The sequence below is a fragment of the Dendrobates tinctorius genome, unplaced genomic scaffold, assembly GCF_039654945.1.
Source record: "Dendrobates tinctorius isolate UK_male_01 unplaced genomic scaffold, ASM3965494v1 ptg000095l, whole genome shotgun sequence".
In the NCBI taxonomy this organism is placed as follows: Eukaryota; Metazoa; Chordata; class Amphibia; order Anura; family Dendrobatidae; genus Dendrobates; species Dendrobates tinctorius.
Genome location: NW_027361763.1, coordinates 27,624,974 through 27,638,588, shown reverse-complemented (window position 1 = coordinate 27,638,588; position 13,615 = coordinate 27,624,974). Strand labels below are relative to the sequence as shown.

The following is a 13,615-nucleotide window of genomic DNA, read 5'->3' as shown; positions in this document are numbered from 1 at the left end:
TATGTGTCAACAGTGTGATGCAGCAGCAAAGAAGGCAAATGCAATTCTAGGATGTATTAACAGAAGCATACAGTCTAGATCACGTGAAGTCATTATTTCCCTCTACTCCTCTTTGGTCAGACCTCATCTGGAATATTGTGTCCAGTTTTGGGCACCACATTTTAAAAAAGACATCAACAAACTGGAGCAAGTTCAGAAAAGAGCGACCAGAATGGTGACCGGTCTGCAAACCCTGTCTTATGAGGAAAGGTTGCAGGATTTGGGAATGTTTAGTTTGCAAAAGAGAAGACTGAGAGGAGACTTAATAGCTGTCTACAAATATCTCAAGGGCTGTCACATTGTAGAAAGATCAACTTTATTCTCATTTGCACAAGGAAAGACTAGAAGCAATGGGAACCCTGCTCCTCCATGCAGCACATTATGGCCCCCCTGCTCCTCCATGCAGCACATTATGGCCTCTCCTGCTCCTCCATGCAGCATATTATGGCCCCACTGCATCTCTGTGAAGCACATTATGGCCCTCCCTGCTCCTCCATGCAGCATACTATGGTCTCCTCTTCTCCGGCACAGCTTCCAGGGAGCATGGTGATGAGAATGATATACTATTAAACTGCGTAGGCGACAACCGTGGGGTCCCCAGAAGCCTATTTTTCCTCTCATTGTGGCCCATCAGGTAGCCAGCACAGCTTCCAGGGAGGGTGGTGAGATTATATATACTATTACACACTGCGTAGATGACCATCTTGGGGGCCTCCAGACTGGGGACCCCCACGGTGGTCGCCTACGCAGTGGAATAGCATATCTCACGACCATCGCTGGAAGCTGTGCCAGCTACCTGATGGGGCCCCAATGAGAGGAAAAATAGGTTTCTGGGGGCCCCAAAAACCTATTTTTCATCTCATTGGGGCCCCATCAGGGAGGGTGCAGAGACAGCAGAGCAGATCATCACACCAGGCTAGCCATCATTCTCTACACAGGGCAGGCCGCAAGGCAGAAGTCAGACAGGGAACCCGGCGGAGAGCACACACCACCACACAGCAGGGCCGGCACTGCAGGACAGCGGTAGTCAGGAGCCAGCAGAGCAGAGCTGCCTGACTCTGAGGAGGACACTGGATGCACTGGGCAGGCCGCAGGGCTGCAGGAGTCAGACAGGGAGCCCGGCAGAGAGCACACAACACCACCACACAGCCGGGCCGGAACTGCAGGACAGCGGTAGTCGGGAGCCGGCAGAGGTGCATGACCGAGGAGGAGGACACTGGACGCGGCACTGGGCAGGCCGCAGGGCTGCAGGAGTCAGACAGGGAGTCCGGCAGAGAGCACACAACACCACCACCACCACACAGCCAGGCCGGCACTGTCCGGCACTGCAGGACAGCGGTAGTCGGGAGCCGGCAGAGCTGCATGACCGAGGACGAGGACACTGGACGCGGCACCGGGCAGGCTGCAGGGCTGCAGGAGTCAGACAGGGAGTCCGGCAGAGAGCACACAACACCACCACCACCACACATCCAGGTCGGCACTGTCCGGCGCTGCAGGACAGCGGTAGTCGGGAGACGGCAGAGCTGCATGACCGAGGAGGAGGACACTGGATGCACTGAGCAGGCCGCAGGGCTGCAGGAGTAAGACAGGGAGCCCAGCAGAGAGCACACATCACCACCAAACAGCCAGGCCGGCACTGCAGGACAGCGGTAGTCGGGAGCCGGCAGAGCTGCATGACCGAGGAGGACACTGGATGCGGCACTGAGCAGGCCGCAGGGCTGCAGGAGTAAGACAGGGAGCCCGACAGAGAGCACACAGCACCACCACCACCACCACCACACAGCCGGGCCGGCACTGTCCGGCACTGCAGGACAGTGGTAGTCGGGAGCCGGCAGAGCTGCATGACCGAGGAGGAGGACACTGGACGCGGAACTGGGCAGGCCGCAGGGCTGCAGGAGTCAGACAGGGAGTCCGGCAGAGAGCACACAACACCACCACACAGCCAGGCCGGCACTATCCGGCACTGCAGGACTACGGTAGTCGGGAGCCAGCAGAGCTGCATGACCGAGGAGGAGGACACTGGATGCACTGAGCAGGCCACAGGGCTGCAGGAGAAAGACAGGGAGCCCGGCAGAGAGCACACAACACCACCATCACCACACAGCCGGGCCGGCACTGTCCGGCACTGCTGGACAGCGGTAGTCGAGAGCCGGCAGAGCTGAATGACCAAGGAGAAGGACACTGGACGCGGCTCTGGGCAGGCCCCAGGGCTGCAGGAGTCAGGGAGCCTGGCAGAGAGTCCACCACCACCACTCACCACCACACAGCCAGCAGAGAGTCCACCACCCACCACCACACAGCCATCAGCCGAGGACATTGGCCTATCACTAGTCTATGTGACAGACTGTCTGTCTCCCCTAGTGTCACCTGCTGGACCCCTTCCCCTGCTATATTATACACTGTGACTCACCGGACCCGCGGACCAGAGGGCTCAGGAGGGCTGCAGTACACTGTCTGACTGTAACAGAGTGACACAGGAGCGGGAGCAGCTGGATGAGTGGCGACGTCCTCTGTTCTGTGTGCTGGCGCTGCTATTAGCCAGGCAGCAGCCAGCTACAAAAGAGGAAAGAAATGCGGGGCGGGGACTCACCGCCCATCGAGAACAGGCACCGCGCGAACCACTGCAGCGCAGCAGCAAGGTCACGTGGTGGCCAGGAGAGACAGAGTGACTCATCACCAGACCTTCAGGAGCCACCGCCGCAGACAGCCAGCCAGGAGGCCTCCGGCGCGAGCAAAGCCAAGTAATTAGCCGGTATGTGCATGCACACTCTTAAAGGGCCCAGCCCCTAAACATTTAAAGGGGCAGGAAATTTAAGGAGCCCCCTGCGACCCTCGGGACCCACCGGGCATTTACCCGGTACCCCGCCAGGCCAGACCGAGCCTGCACTAGGATAGAGTAGAGCTGGTTGTGCGGTGGTTCAATAGACCAAGGATCATTGCAGGCTGTAGGCTTGTCGGAACAGGTGGGTCTTCAGGTTCTTCTTGAAGGTTTCCGTTGTTGGTGAGAGTCTGATGTGTTACGGCAGAGAGTTCCAGAGTATAGGGGAAGCACGGGAGAAGTCTTGTATGCGGTTGTGGGAAGAAGAGATGAGGGGGGGAGTAGAGAAGGAGATCTTGAGAGGATTGAAGGTTGCGTGTGGGTAGGTACCGGGAGACCATGTCACAGATGTATGGAGGAGACAGGTTGTGGATGGCTTTGTATGTCATGGTTAGGGTTTTGATCTGGAGCCTCTAATTATAGGAAGCCAGTGAAGGATCTCTCATTGGGGGGAGGCTGGGGAATAGCGAGGAGACAGGTGGATTAGTCAGGCAGCAGAGTGTAGGATGGACTGGAGAGGTGCCAGAGTACTGGAGTGGAGGCCAGATTGCAGGAGGTTGCAGTAGTCGAGGCAGGAGATGATAAGGGCTTGCACTAGTGTTTTTGAGGTTTCATGGTTGAGGAATGTGCGGATCCAGGAAATGTTTTTGAGTTTGAGGCGGCAGGAGGAGGTAAGGACTTGGATATGTGGTTTGAAAGAGAGGGCAGAGTCGAGGATCACCCCAAGGCACCGAGCGTGTGGGACTGGGGAAAGCGAGCAGCCATTGACATTGATGGATAGGTCAGGTGGAGGGGTAGAGTGAGATTGGGGAAAGATGATGAATTCTGTTTTGTCCATGTTCAGTTTGAGAAAGCGAGCAGAAAAGAAGGCTGAAATAGCAGACAGACATAGTGGGATTTTGGTCAGTAAGGAAGGGAGGTCAGGTCCAGATAGGTAGATCTGAATGTCATCGGCATAGAGGTGGTACTGCAAGCCGTGGGATTCTATGAGCTGTCCCAGGCCGAAGGTGTAGATGGAGAAGAGTAGGGGTCCGGGGACTGAGCCTTGAGGAACACCGACAGACAGGGGGTGAGGTGAGGAGGTGGTGTGTGAGAGGGAGACACTAAATGTTCGGTCTGTTAGGTATGAGGAGATCCAGGATAGGGCCAATTCTGTGATGCCAAGAGATGAGAGAATCTATAGCAGGAGGGAATGGTCCACGGTGTCGAAGGCAGAAGACAGGTCCAGGAGAAGAAGGACAGAGTAGTGTCGCTTGCTCTTGGCGGTTAGTAGGTCGTTAGTGACTTTAGGGCAGTTTCAGTTGAATGATGCGGTTGGAAGCCAGATTGTAACCGGTCAAAGAGGGAACAGGAGGAGAGGTGGGAGGACAGTTCAAGATATACATGCTGTTCCAGTAGTTTTGAGGCGTAAGGGAGAAGAAATATCGAGCGATAGTTAGACAAAGAGGATGGGTCGAGGGAGGGTTTTTTGAGGATGGGTGTGATTGAGGCATGTTTGAAGGATGAGGGAAAGACACTATTTGTAAGAGAAAGGTTGAAGAGGTGTGTTACAGTTGGAATGAAGACTGTGGCAAAGTTAGGGATGAGGTGGAATGGGAGCGGGTAAGGCGCACAAGTGGTGAGGTGTGATCTTGACAGGAGGGTGAAGAGCTGATCTTCTGTCATGTTGGAGAAGCTGGTTTTTGAAGAACAGGGCTGAGCGGCTAAGAGGGGCATTGGGGGCTGCGGGTCAAAGCTTTGTGGCGCCCCTGAGGGTTCAGTCGCCACAGAGGTACTGCACCTCCTCCTGAGGTGTGGTACCCCACCATCCAGGTAAGGTGGAGACACCTGACCACACTCCAACACCTGCATCCCACACAACACAGTAGTGTAGCAAAGCACCCTTTGGTGGCTCCCTGCTTGGAACACAAAGTATGCTGGGAGGTGGGTGGAGCTTAGTTGGCACCAAAAGAGCGGGAAGAGTTTAGGATTTAGTCAGTCTGACAGTCAGTGGAATAGAGACGATCCCCTGAGTGGGATGGATGGAAGGAAGTGCTGCAGCCGACCTCAGTGACCTGGGTCTGCTGGCACAGGAAAGAGACAGTTTCAGAAAGCCTGACTCTCTCCATAAGAAAGAAGGATTAGTACGGAACGTAAGGAGAGGAGGACTAAGGATTAGGGTTAGAAGAGAACCCTTCCTGTGTTATGGATGAGTCACCGAAGGAGGAAAAAACAAAAATAATAGCCAAGTCCAGAAAACCAGAGAAGTTGGCAGCTATCGGATTGCAGACCCCTGAACCTATCCAAAAAAAATAGCAGTAGCCGTGGGGGGTTCCTACGGTGCCCTACACCCCTCGATCACAGCCAGAGAACTAAATTAGCCTAAAGACAGAAAGGGGAAATCTAAACTGCCCCAGAGCAGACCCCAAAGCAATAGGCAGCCCCCAACATATAATGACTGTGAAGCAAGATGAAAAACACTAACACAGATAGAAAGATAGGTTGAGCAAATGATGGTGCCCAAGCTAACTAAATAGGACAGGATAGAAAAGCTGCTGTCTGCAATCCGCAAAAACCCTATCCAAAAATGAAGCAACAGACTGATAGGAAAAACAGGCCCTGAAGTCGCTAGGCTTCAAAAAGATTATATCAGCACTCAGGTATATTCTGAAGACAGAGCCAGAGATCAACAGATCATAGACAAAAATGGAATTCAGCTCACCCCGGCCGGGGATGGCTGAACTCCAAAAAACAAGGCAAACAAAACCAGAACTAAAGAGTACAAAAAGCAGAGCAAAATTTAGCTTTGAGAAGCAGAAATCAGACTGGTCTCCAAGAATCCAGCAGGAAAATCACCAGCAAGGCAGCAGGGCGTCGGCTGCCTTATATCCAGTCATCAGTTCCTGTGAACCAGTCATCATCTACCTACTCAGCTGTTTGGAAATCAGCCTCTCTACCTTCCTTCGCCAGAAGAGCGAGTTCATCAGACCTCACTGGTGAAGGGAAAAATGAACTCACAACACCTTCCCCAGTTCACAGCGCAAGGCCGGGGTCCGTTCCCCGAGGTTGTATGGATACTAATGGTCCTGCAGCAGACACCGGAGGAATAGAAGTTGTCACCACTTTATTCCCACACAAGACTTGGGGGCACAACAGCATCGTGAGTGAGCCGGGACTAGGTAGTAAGGAGTCCCCGAAGCAGGCTACAGCTGTCTGCCGTACAAGTTGAGTTCATAGGAACATCTGACAGGAGGAACTCCAGTGTAACTCAGTACTGGTAGTACTTCACATAGGCGCAAGAAGGGAGACTTTCAGAAAAGGCATATGTTGACGGAGTGTTGGAAAGGAGTACTTCATCTTGCCTGGAAGTTGGCAGAGCTCCTAACCCAGAGGACACGGCACGGATGCGGGCCCCTGTACCACAACAGACTGTGAGTAAAGCTTTGGAACTACATGCCCTGGTGTCCTCCACTTATTCCTGTGTTAACCTACTCAGCACTGCTACATCTCCGCGCCTGACACTGCACCATCTACGTCTCCCCTCACCGTCACTTCACATACTCTGCCCTGGGACTACAGCCCTACCTGTGGAGGGCTACACCATCATTGCTGCACTATACCATCTGTCCTAGAGGATCTGCTTGCAGCGTCGGCTTAACATCTCCCTTGCCGAACACCACAGGTGGCGTCACGAATCATTCACTCATAAACTTTAATCATCATAAGCACACTGAACTTCCCCTTTTTACAATGGGTGCCCAGGGCCACTTGCCGGGTCCCAGCTGCCGTGACATCTCCCACTGAAGCTCATTGGGCCCGTTACCGAGTACCCCACCAGCCCTGGGAGGGCGGCCCAACTTGGCATCACGAACAGTATGACGAAGCCCGGTGCCACCGGGTTCTGTGTGCCTAACATTTATTGGACTTAAACATTGCTGAAAATGTGCCGAATAACCAAATTGATAGACTGTAAAATGGACTCTAAAAATGGCCGCTGGCGAAGTGAAGAAGGGCGTGACAATATGGGTGGTCCTAAGAAAAGACCGCGAACTGTCCTGGGCCTCACCTGTCTGAACTTCTATGCAACTGCAACATGGCCCACCCCCCAGACGGGTTCGGATACTGGCTTGGTATGGAGGAGTAGGAAGAATACGCCGCCCTCAGAAGGAGGAGCGATAGCCGGTGGCGGGAAAAGAGGCCAGGAAGGAGGAAGAACACCAGAAAGCCATGATGGAAGAAGGAGGGAGGCCCGAAGAGCACAAGGAGGTTGAGCTGAACCTCCCCGGTGCATTGGCTGAAGGCTCCGATCTGACTTCCAAAATGGACCGCCAGCAGCTGGAAGACGAGATTGCCCAGCTGACCCACCGTCGGCGGCTAAGACAGGAGGCACTCTGGATCATGAACTGGCAGCACGCCTGGGAGGGGCCTACACCATCGGTACCCATTGCCGCTGCACAAGATCTCCCCCAGGCAGCACCTGTGGAACCTATGGCCGCTGCCATGCCACCGGCGGTGCCTGTCTCCACCTCCATGCTGCAATCACCACTGAGCGCGGCCTGCTGGGAGGAGTTCTCTGAGGGCTTGGAAGCCAAAGCGGAGGAAGTGGAGCTCCTGCCTGGACCTGACATGGCTGCGCAGGTCCCACCGGAGACCTCTGCGGACCCGGAGCCGCCATCTGCCCCACCATCGTCTCTGACCTTGGGTCAGGCAACTCCAGTGAACATAGTACACCGCCGGGAGGCTCCAGGTATGATCGCCACCCCTGCCAACGGGTTGCCCCCTGAGTTTTCGCGTACTGCGGCTGGCATGCTTGAACTCCGCATGGGACAAATGAAAGAGCTATGCTCTCAATTCAGAGCCAATAAGCTGACTGCAATGGGGAAGTGGAAGAAATCCCTGCTGAAAAGAGTGAGACTGGAGCAGGCACGTCCCATTCGGCATCTCGTGGGTTCAGTAGAAGAGTCTGAATAGCGGATGGGTATTAATATGCATCAAGGGTTCCATTTACCACAGATTCAAAACCCCTGCATTTCACCCTACAAGCGCCCACAGACACCGGTACCACCAGACGTCAGGCCAAAAACCAAGGCAGCAGCGCCGCTAACTGTGGCGCCCCCTGAAACTGAGGAACAACATCCATTGGTACCAGCTGCAACTCCTGCAGAATCACTGGCAGCAGAGGTACCACCAGCAGCAGCTGATGTGCTACCCACACAGGCAGCAGTTACACCCGCTGCCCTTCCATCTACATAGGCAGATACCAAACTCACTCCTTGGCAAAAGGAATACCTGCAATTTGTGGACAATCAGCAGGAAGAGGATGTCCTTCAGTTCTTCCCTGGAAGCAGCCTAAGCAACCAGCTTCCACCACCCTAGGAGGGGAATCAACACTAAAGTTACAGAATAGCTAACTGTTACCCAGGAGGGTATAGGCACCGTTGTGCCTTCTTCATTTTTGTTTTTTCTTTTGATTCCAGTTTGCCCAGTTTCGTTGGCAGACTGGATATTTGAACTGCAGAGATCATGGACAATGAATGATCCAGAACTGTCCTGTAAATAGTTGCACCTCTTTAGGTGCCCTTTTTTGGTTTTACATAGGCCTTCTAGGAATAAGGACTGCCTCAATAATTGGCATTTTGCTCTTAGAATAAGGACATTTCAAGACATCTTGCCTGGATCAGTGTCTACTTTTAGCATTTTGATAGAAAAATTAAATAGTGATACTGTTTAATAAAGACATTAATGGTAATAGAACAGATTTTATATAGGATATAGTTGGTAGTGAGATCTAGGACTAATAGTGAATGTTTTACAGAGTTTAGACTCATGCTAATGTTTGAATAAAGATGTAAAATTTGAATAAAGATTTGAAAATGCAGGTAACGAACCAGCCATCAGCGGTTGTCACTTAGGGTCTAAAAGTAATAATAGGAAGTGGAAAATGTGAAAGAAAATGTGAATGATAATACTTGAACTGGTAGTGAGTCTACTGCCAATAGCACTTTAAATTAGGTACTATATTTAGACATATATATTTAAATTGTTGGCATCGATCAAGAATCAGTGCATCTCATATTGGGAAGTTTATATTAAGCTTTGTTTATTTAGCGTTACAAAATTTTTTGCATGTTCCTTATTTTGTCTATCTTCGTTTCACTTGCAACCCACGGATGTGCTGTGTTTAACGGAGGGGGGTATGTGGCACCCGTGAGGGTTCAGTCGCCACAGAGGTATTGCACCTCCTCCTGAGGTGTGGTACCCCACCATCCAGTTAAGGTGGAGACAACTGAACACACTCCAACACCTTCATCCCACACAACACAGTAGTGTAGAAAAGCTCCCTTTGGTGGCTCCCTGCTTGGAACACGAAGCATGCTGGGAGGCGGGTGGAGCTTAGTTGGCACCAAAAGAGCAAGAAGAGTTTAGGATTTAGTCAGTCTGAAAGAGTCAGTGGAAGAGAGACGATCCCCTGAGTGGGATGGATGGAAGGAAGTGCTGCAGCCGACCTCAGTGACCTGGGTCCGCTGGCACAGGAAAGAGACAGTTTCAGAAAGCCTGACTTTTTCCATAAGAAAGAAGGATTAGTACGAACGTAAGGAGAGGAGGACTAAGGATTAGGGTGAGAAGAGAACCCTTCCCCAGTTCACAGCGCAAGGCCGGGGTCCGGTCCCCGAGGTTGTATGGATACTAATGGTCCTGCAGCAGACACTGGAGGAATAGAAGTTGTCACCACTTTATTACCACACAAGACTTGGTGGCACAACAGCATCGTGAGTGAGCCGGGACTAGGTAGTAAGGAGTCCCCGAAGCAGGCTACAGCTGTCTGCCGTACAAGTAGAGTTCATAGGAACATCTGACAGGAGGAACTCCAGTGTAACTCAGTACTGGTAGTACTTCACATAGGCGCAAGAAGGGAGACTTTCAGAAAAGGCATATGTTGGCGGAGTGTTGGAAAGTAGTACTTTATCTTGCCTGGAAGTTGGCTGAGCTCCTGACCCGGAGGACATGGCACGGATGCGGGCCCCTGTACCACAACAGACTGTGAGTAAAGCTTTGGAACTACATGCCCTGGTGTCCTCCACTTATTCCCGTGTTAACCTACTCAGCACTGCTACATCTCCGCGCCTGACACTACACCATCTACGTCTCCCCTCACCGTCACTTCACATACTCTGCCCTGGGACTACAGCCCTACCTGTGGAGGGCTACACCATCATTGCTGCACTATACCATCTGTCCCAGAGGATCTGCTTGCAGCATCGGCTTAACATCTCCCTTGCCGAACACCACAGGTGGCGTCACGAATCATTCACTCATAAACTTTAATCATCATAAGCACACTGAACGTCCCCCTTTTTCAATGGGCGCCGAGGGCCACGTGCCGGGTCCCAGCTGCCGTGACATCTCTCATTGAAGCACATCGGGCCTGGTACCGAGTACCCCACCAGCCCTGGGAGGGCGGCCCAGCTTTCTCTGATCGTATCGATCTTCTGCTTAAAGAAGGAGCCAAAGTCTTCAGCAGAAATGAGAGGAGATGGAGGAGGTGCTGTGGGATGGAGTAGAGAATTGAAAGTGTTGAAAACCTGTTTAGGGTTGTGAGACAGTGAGGATATGAGGGATGCAAAATAAGTTTGTTTTGCAGCAGAGAGCGTGTACTTGAAGCTGGCAAGCGACTGCTTGTATGCGTTGAAGTGCTCAGTAGAACGGGTTCTCTTCCATTTCCGCTCTTTCACTTGTCTCATTTATCAACATTCAGTCTTTGTCCCTCTGGTAACGTTCTCCTCTGTTTCTCAGGTCCCAGTATCCCGCTGCTCAGATCCCTGTTCACCTGGAAGCTGGAAAAAGGCGAAACCGACAATTCACACCTGCTGCTATGACTGCGTCCCATGTCCAGAAGGCGAGATTTCCAATATAACCGGTATGTACAGTCTGAGGAGTGCAACCGGCATCCGGCACCTTCTTATAGAAGATGGACTCTGCATCGACCACATTCACACACTGCAGACCAGGACGTCACTTAGGGATTGGTGTGAGGGATTTCAGCCCCAGCATTGTCTGCAGCGGTCACCGCCCAGCACTGTCTGCAGTGGTCACCGCCCAGCATTTTCTGCACTGGTCATAGCCCAGCGCTGTCTGCACCAGTCACTGTTCACTGTGAGATACACAGCTCAGCAGATGGTATCACACATGATAAGGTTAGGTACACAGCTCAGCAAACAGTATCACACATGATAAGATTAGATATGTAAGGAGGTTGACTGGACCATGCAGGGTCCGGAACTAAAAAGACTGCATCCTCTGTTTCTGGGGGAAGCCTGAGAGAGGCAGACCTTCCCCTGCCACAGGAGGGAAGGAGGAGATAGACGAAGCTTCCTGCTGACAAAAGGAGATCCTAATAAGAGTGCACAGGCACAAGGGGAGAAGAAGGAAAAGCGAGCACTGCAGGAGAGGTTGGCGCCAAGTAAGTGCAATGCGCAGAGCAGAGAAGAGCATGCAATGCTTCCCCCACCAGAGAGTGCTGGCCCTTTGGAAGGCCATGCGGCTGCTGTCCAGGATAGGAGCTGTAGTGCTGAGGGGATTAGCTGTGCCAGCAGAGCCGTGCCAGCAGTGAAGAGCCGTGCCAGCAGAGAGGAGTATGTGGTGCCATGCAGAGCTAAGACAGGTGCTGTACACTTTGAGACAGTGAGTACAATACCCGCGCTGCCCAAGAGTGACCACATACTTGACAGACACCTGCATTCAGGTCCACCGTTTGTGAATGACTGACTGTCAGCTCACCGCTACTCTCCACATTAGGAGGTGACCCTAGTTGAAAGCAAAGACTGCACTGAGTGTTTCACGCAGAAAGAGACAGATGGCAAGGCCAGAGCTTGACTAATAAGGACTTGTGTACACTGCGGAGAGTAGTCCCGCTCCGTCGAGTCCCTCACACTAGACTCAGTACTGTGCAAGATATATTTAAGCATGGAGACTCTTCCTGCCACTCAGAGACTTTGCCGAGATGTCCCATGCCGCTGATGCCGGTGCCACTGTTGGAACCCTGAACCTCCTAATGTCTGAAGACTACGTTTCGATAAGTTTAAACTCTTTCTTACTGTACTCTTGTTCGTCCCTCATCAATCCTGTCATACTCCCAGTTCTACCCCATCCAAACTCCCTTTCCCGTCTTTTGTCCTATTACCATGCATCCCATGACTGTAGCAAGAGAAACAGAAGTGGCTATAATGGTTTTAGATGGGAAGGCCAGGGACTCTGTCATGCTTCAACCCCCCCAGGCGGCGAGAGACACGTTAGATAAGGTCTTACTGATACTTGAGGAGACGCATGGGGACCCGACTGACGTGGGATAGTTGCGCATGCATCTGCTCAGGCATATTCAAAGAGAGGGGGAGACCGTGACCCAGTTTATGAATGCGCTGCAGGAACTCCATACTGCCATTGCTTGCAAAGACAGAGTAGGCATAGGGTCCATTGACGTGATGCTGCTGAAGCAGGCTCTGAGGGAGTACTTGACAGTCAAACCCACTATGACTGATAGGCTGGCGGAACGCACCAAATAATAACAATAATGAGATGCGTTCGCAGCCTGGGTTCCACCGTGTAGAGATGTTAAACTGCAGCTAATGTGAACAATGGCAGAGCGGAGCTGCGAGCGAACACCGTAAGCACGCCGAGTTAACACTAGAACTACCGCATGTTTCATAATACCTATAACTACCATTAGGGGTCATTTTCACCCCCATTCAAAAGTACTGACTCTGGAGTAAAAATAACTTTTTTGTTGCCAACAAATTAAGGAACATTTATTTTAACTTACTAGGAACAGTGTTAAGATCAAGTACAGCACGCATTTTCCTTTTACATGGTCATAGCATGCGGTGTCCAACAGTTAACACAAACAGCACTTTCTTCCTCTTTCCAGTGCATTTTCCACAAACTGGTTTGCTACAGCTTGTGCAAGTTTTAGTTGTTTTGTTTTCATTGCATCTTCCAACTCCACATTTTTGACGCTTGCGGATTTCTTGTCCTTTTGTTTGTGGTTAAGGCATTGCGGATGATGGGCCACTTCTTCTGACTCATTTTCAGATAAATTCTGAAGACATTTCAAAATTTCATTACTTGTAATACCCCTCTGCTTACTCATGCTTCAAATATACGTTGCAAAAAGGGACTTGAAATATCGCAGAAGTAATAAAACGACACTGTTCAAACATGCAGAGTTGTAGCTTCAACTGTAATGTTTGCTACTGAAGTGCACAGAGAAATCAGTACAAGAGACATGGATCACACATGTTCAGATAAGTTTAGACAACACAAAATGCTGAATCATCCCTGATATGCAAAGATACAATTACACTCTACAACTAGGGAGAAGCACTGTGATTTTCTGTACTCTGTAATATTAGGTGACTTGCCTACTACTACTTTTATGTATGGGGTCAAATTGACCCCTTCAGTACTTATAGGTAGTGTTGAGCGACTTTTGGTATTTTAGGGTCGAGTTTCGTTTCAGGAAACCCGACTTTTTCAAAAGTCGGGTCGAGAAAAATCGGCCGACTATAGGGAAAAGTCGGGGTCGTCCCGAAACACGAAACCCAATGTAAGTCAATGGAGAATTAAAGTCAGCAGTGAGAGGAGGACAGGAAACACACCAACAGTGCCCATTTGAATGCCAAAAGCATAAATTCTTGTTACTGAAGCTTGTCAACCTTAATTAACTTCATAATACTAGTTACGCACTGAAAAATGGGGGTTATTTGGCTACAGTTGTGGGGGGGG

The 13,615-nt window shown here is 51.3% G+C and overlaps 1 protein-coding gene across 1 annotated transcript in view; it reads left to right on the top strand.

The window, feature by feature from the left end:
* The window catches only part of LOC141098865 (vomeronasal type-2 receptor 26-like), an 86,985-nt gene that overhangs the window by 49,919 nt on the left and 23,451 nt on the right, over window positions 1-13,615 (top strand). Inside the window, exon 2 of the mRNA XM_073586825.1 lies at window positions 10,631-10,754. Coding sequence (XP_073442926.1) covers window positions 10,631-10,754 — 124 coding nt within the window. The remainder of the gene's footprint in view (window positions 1-10,630; window positions 10,755-13,615) is intronic.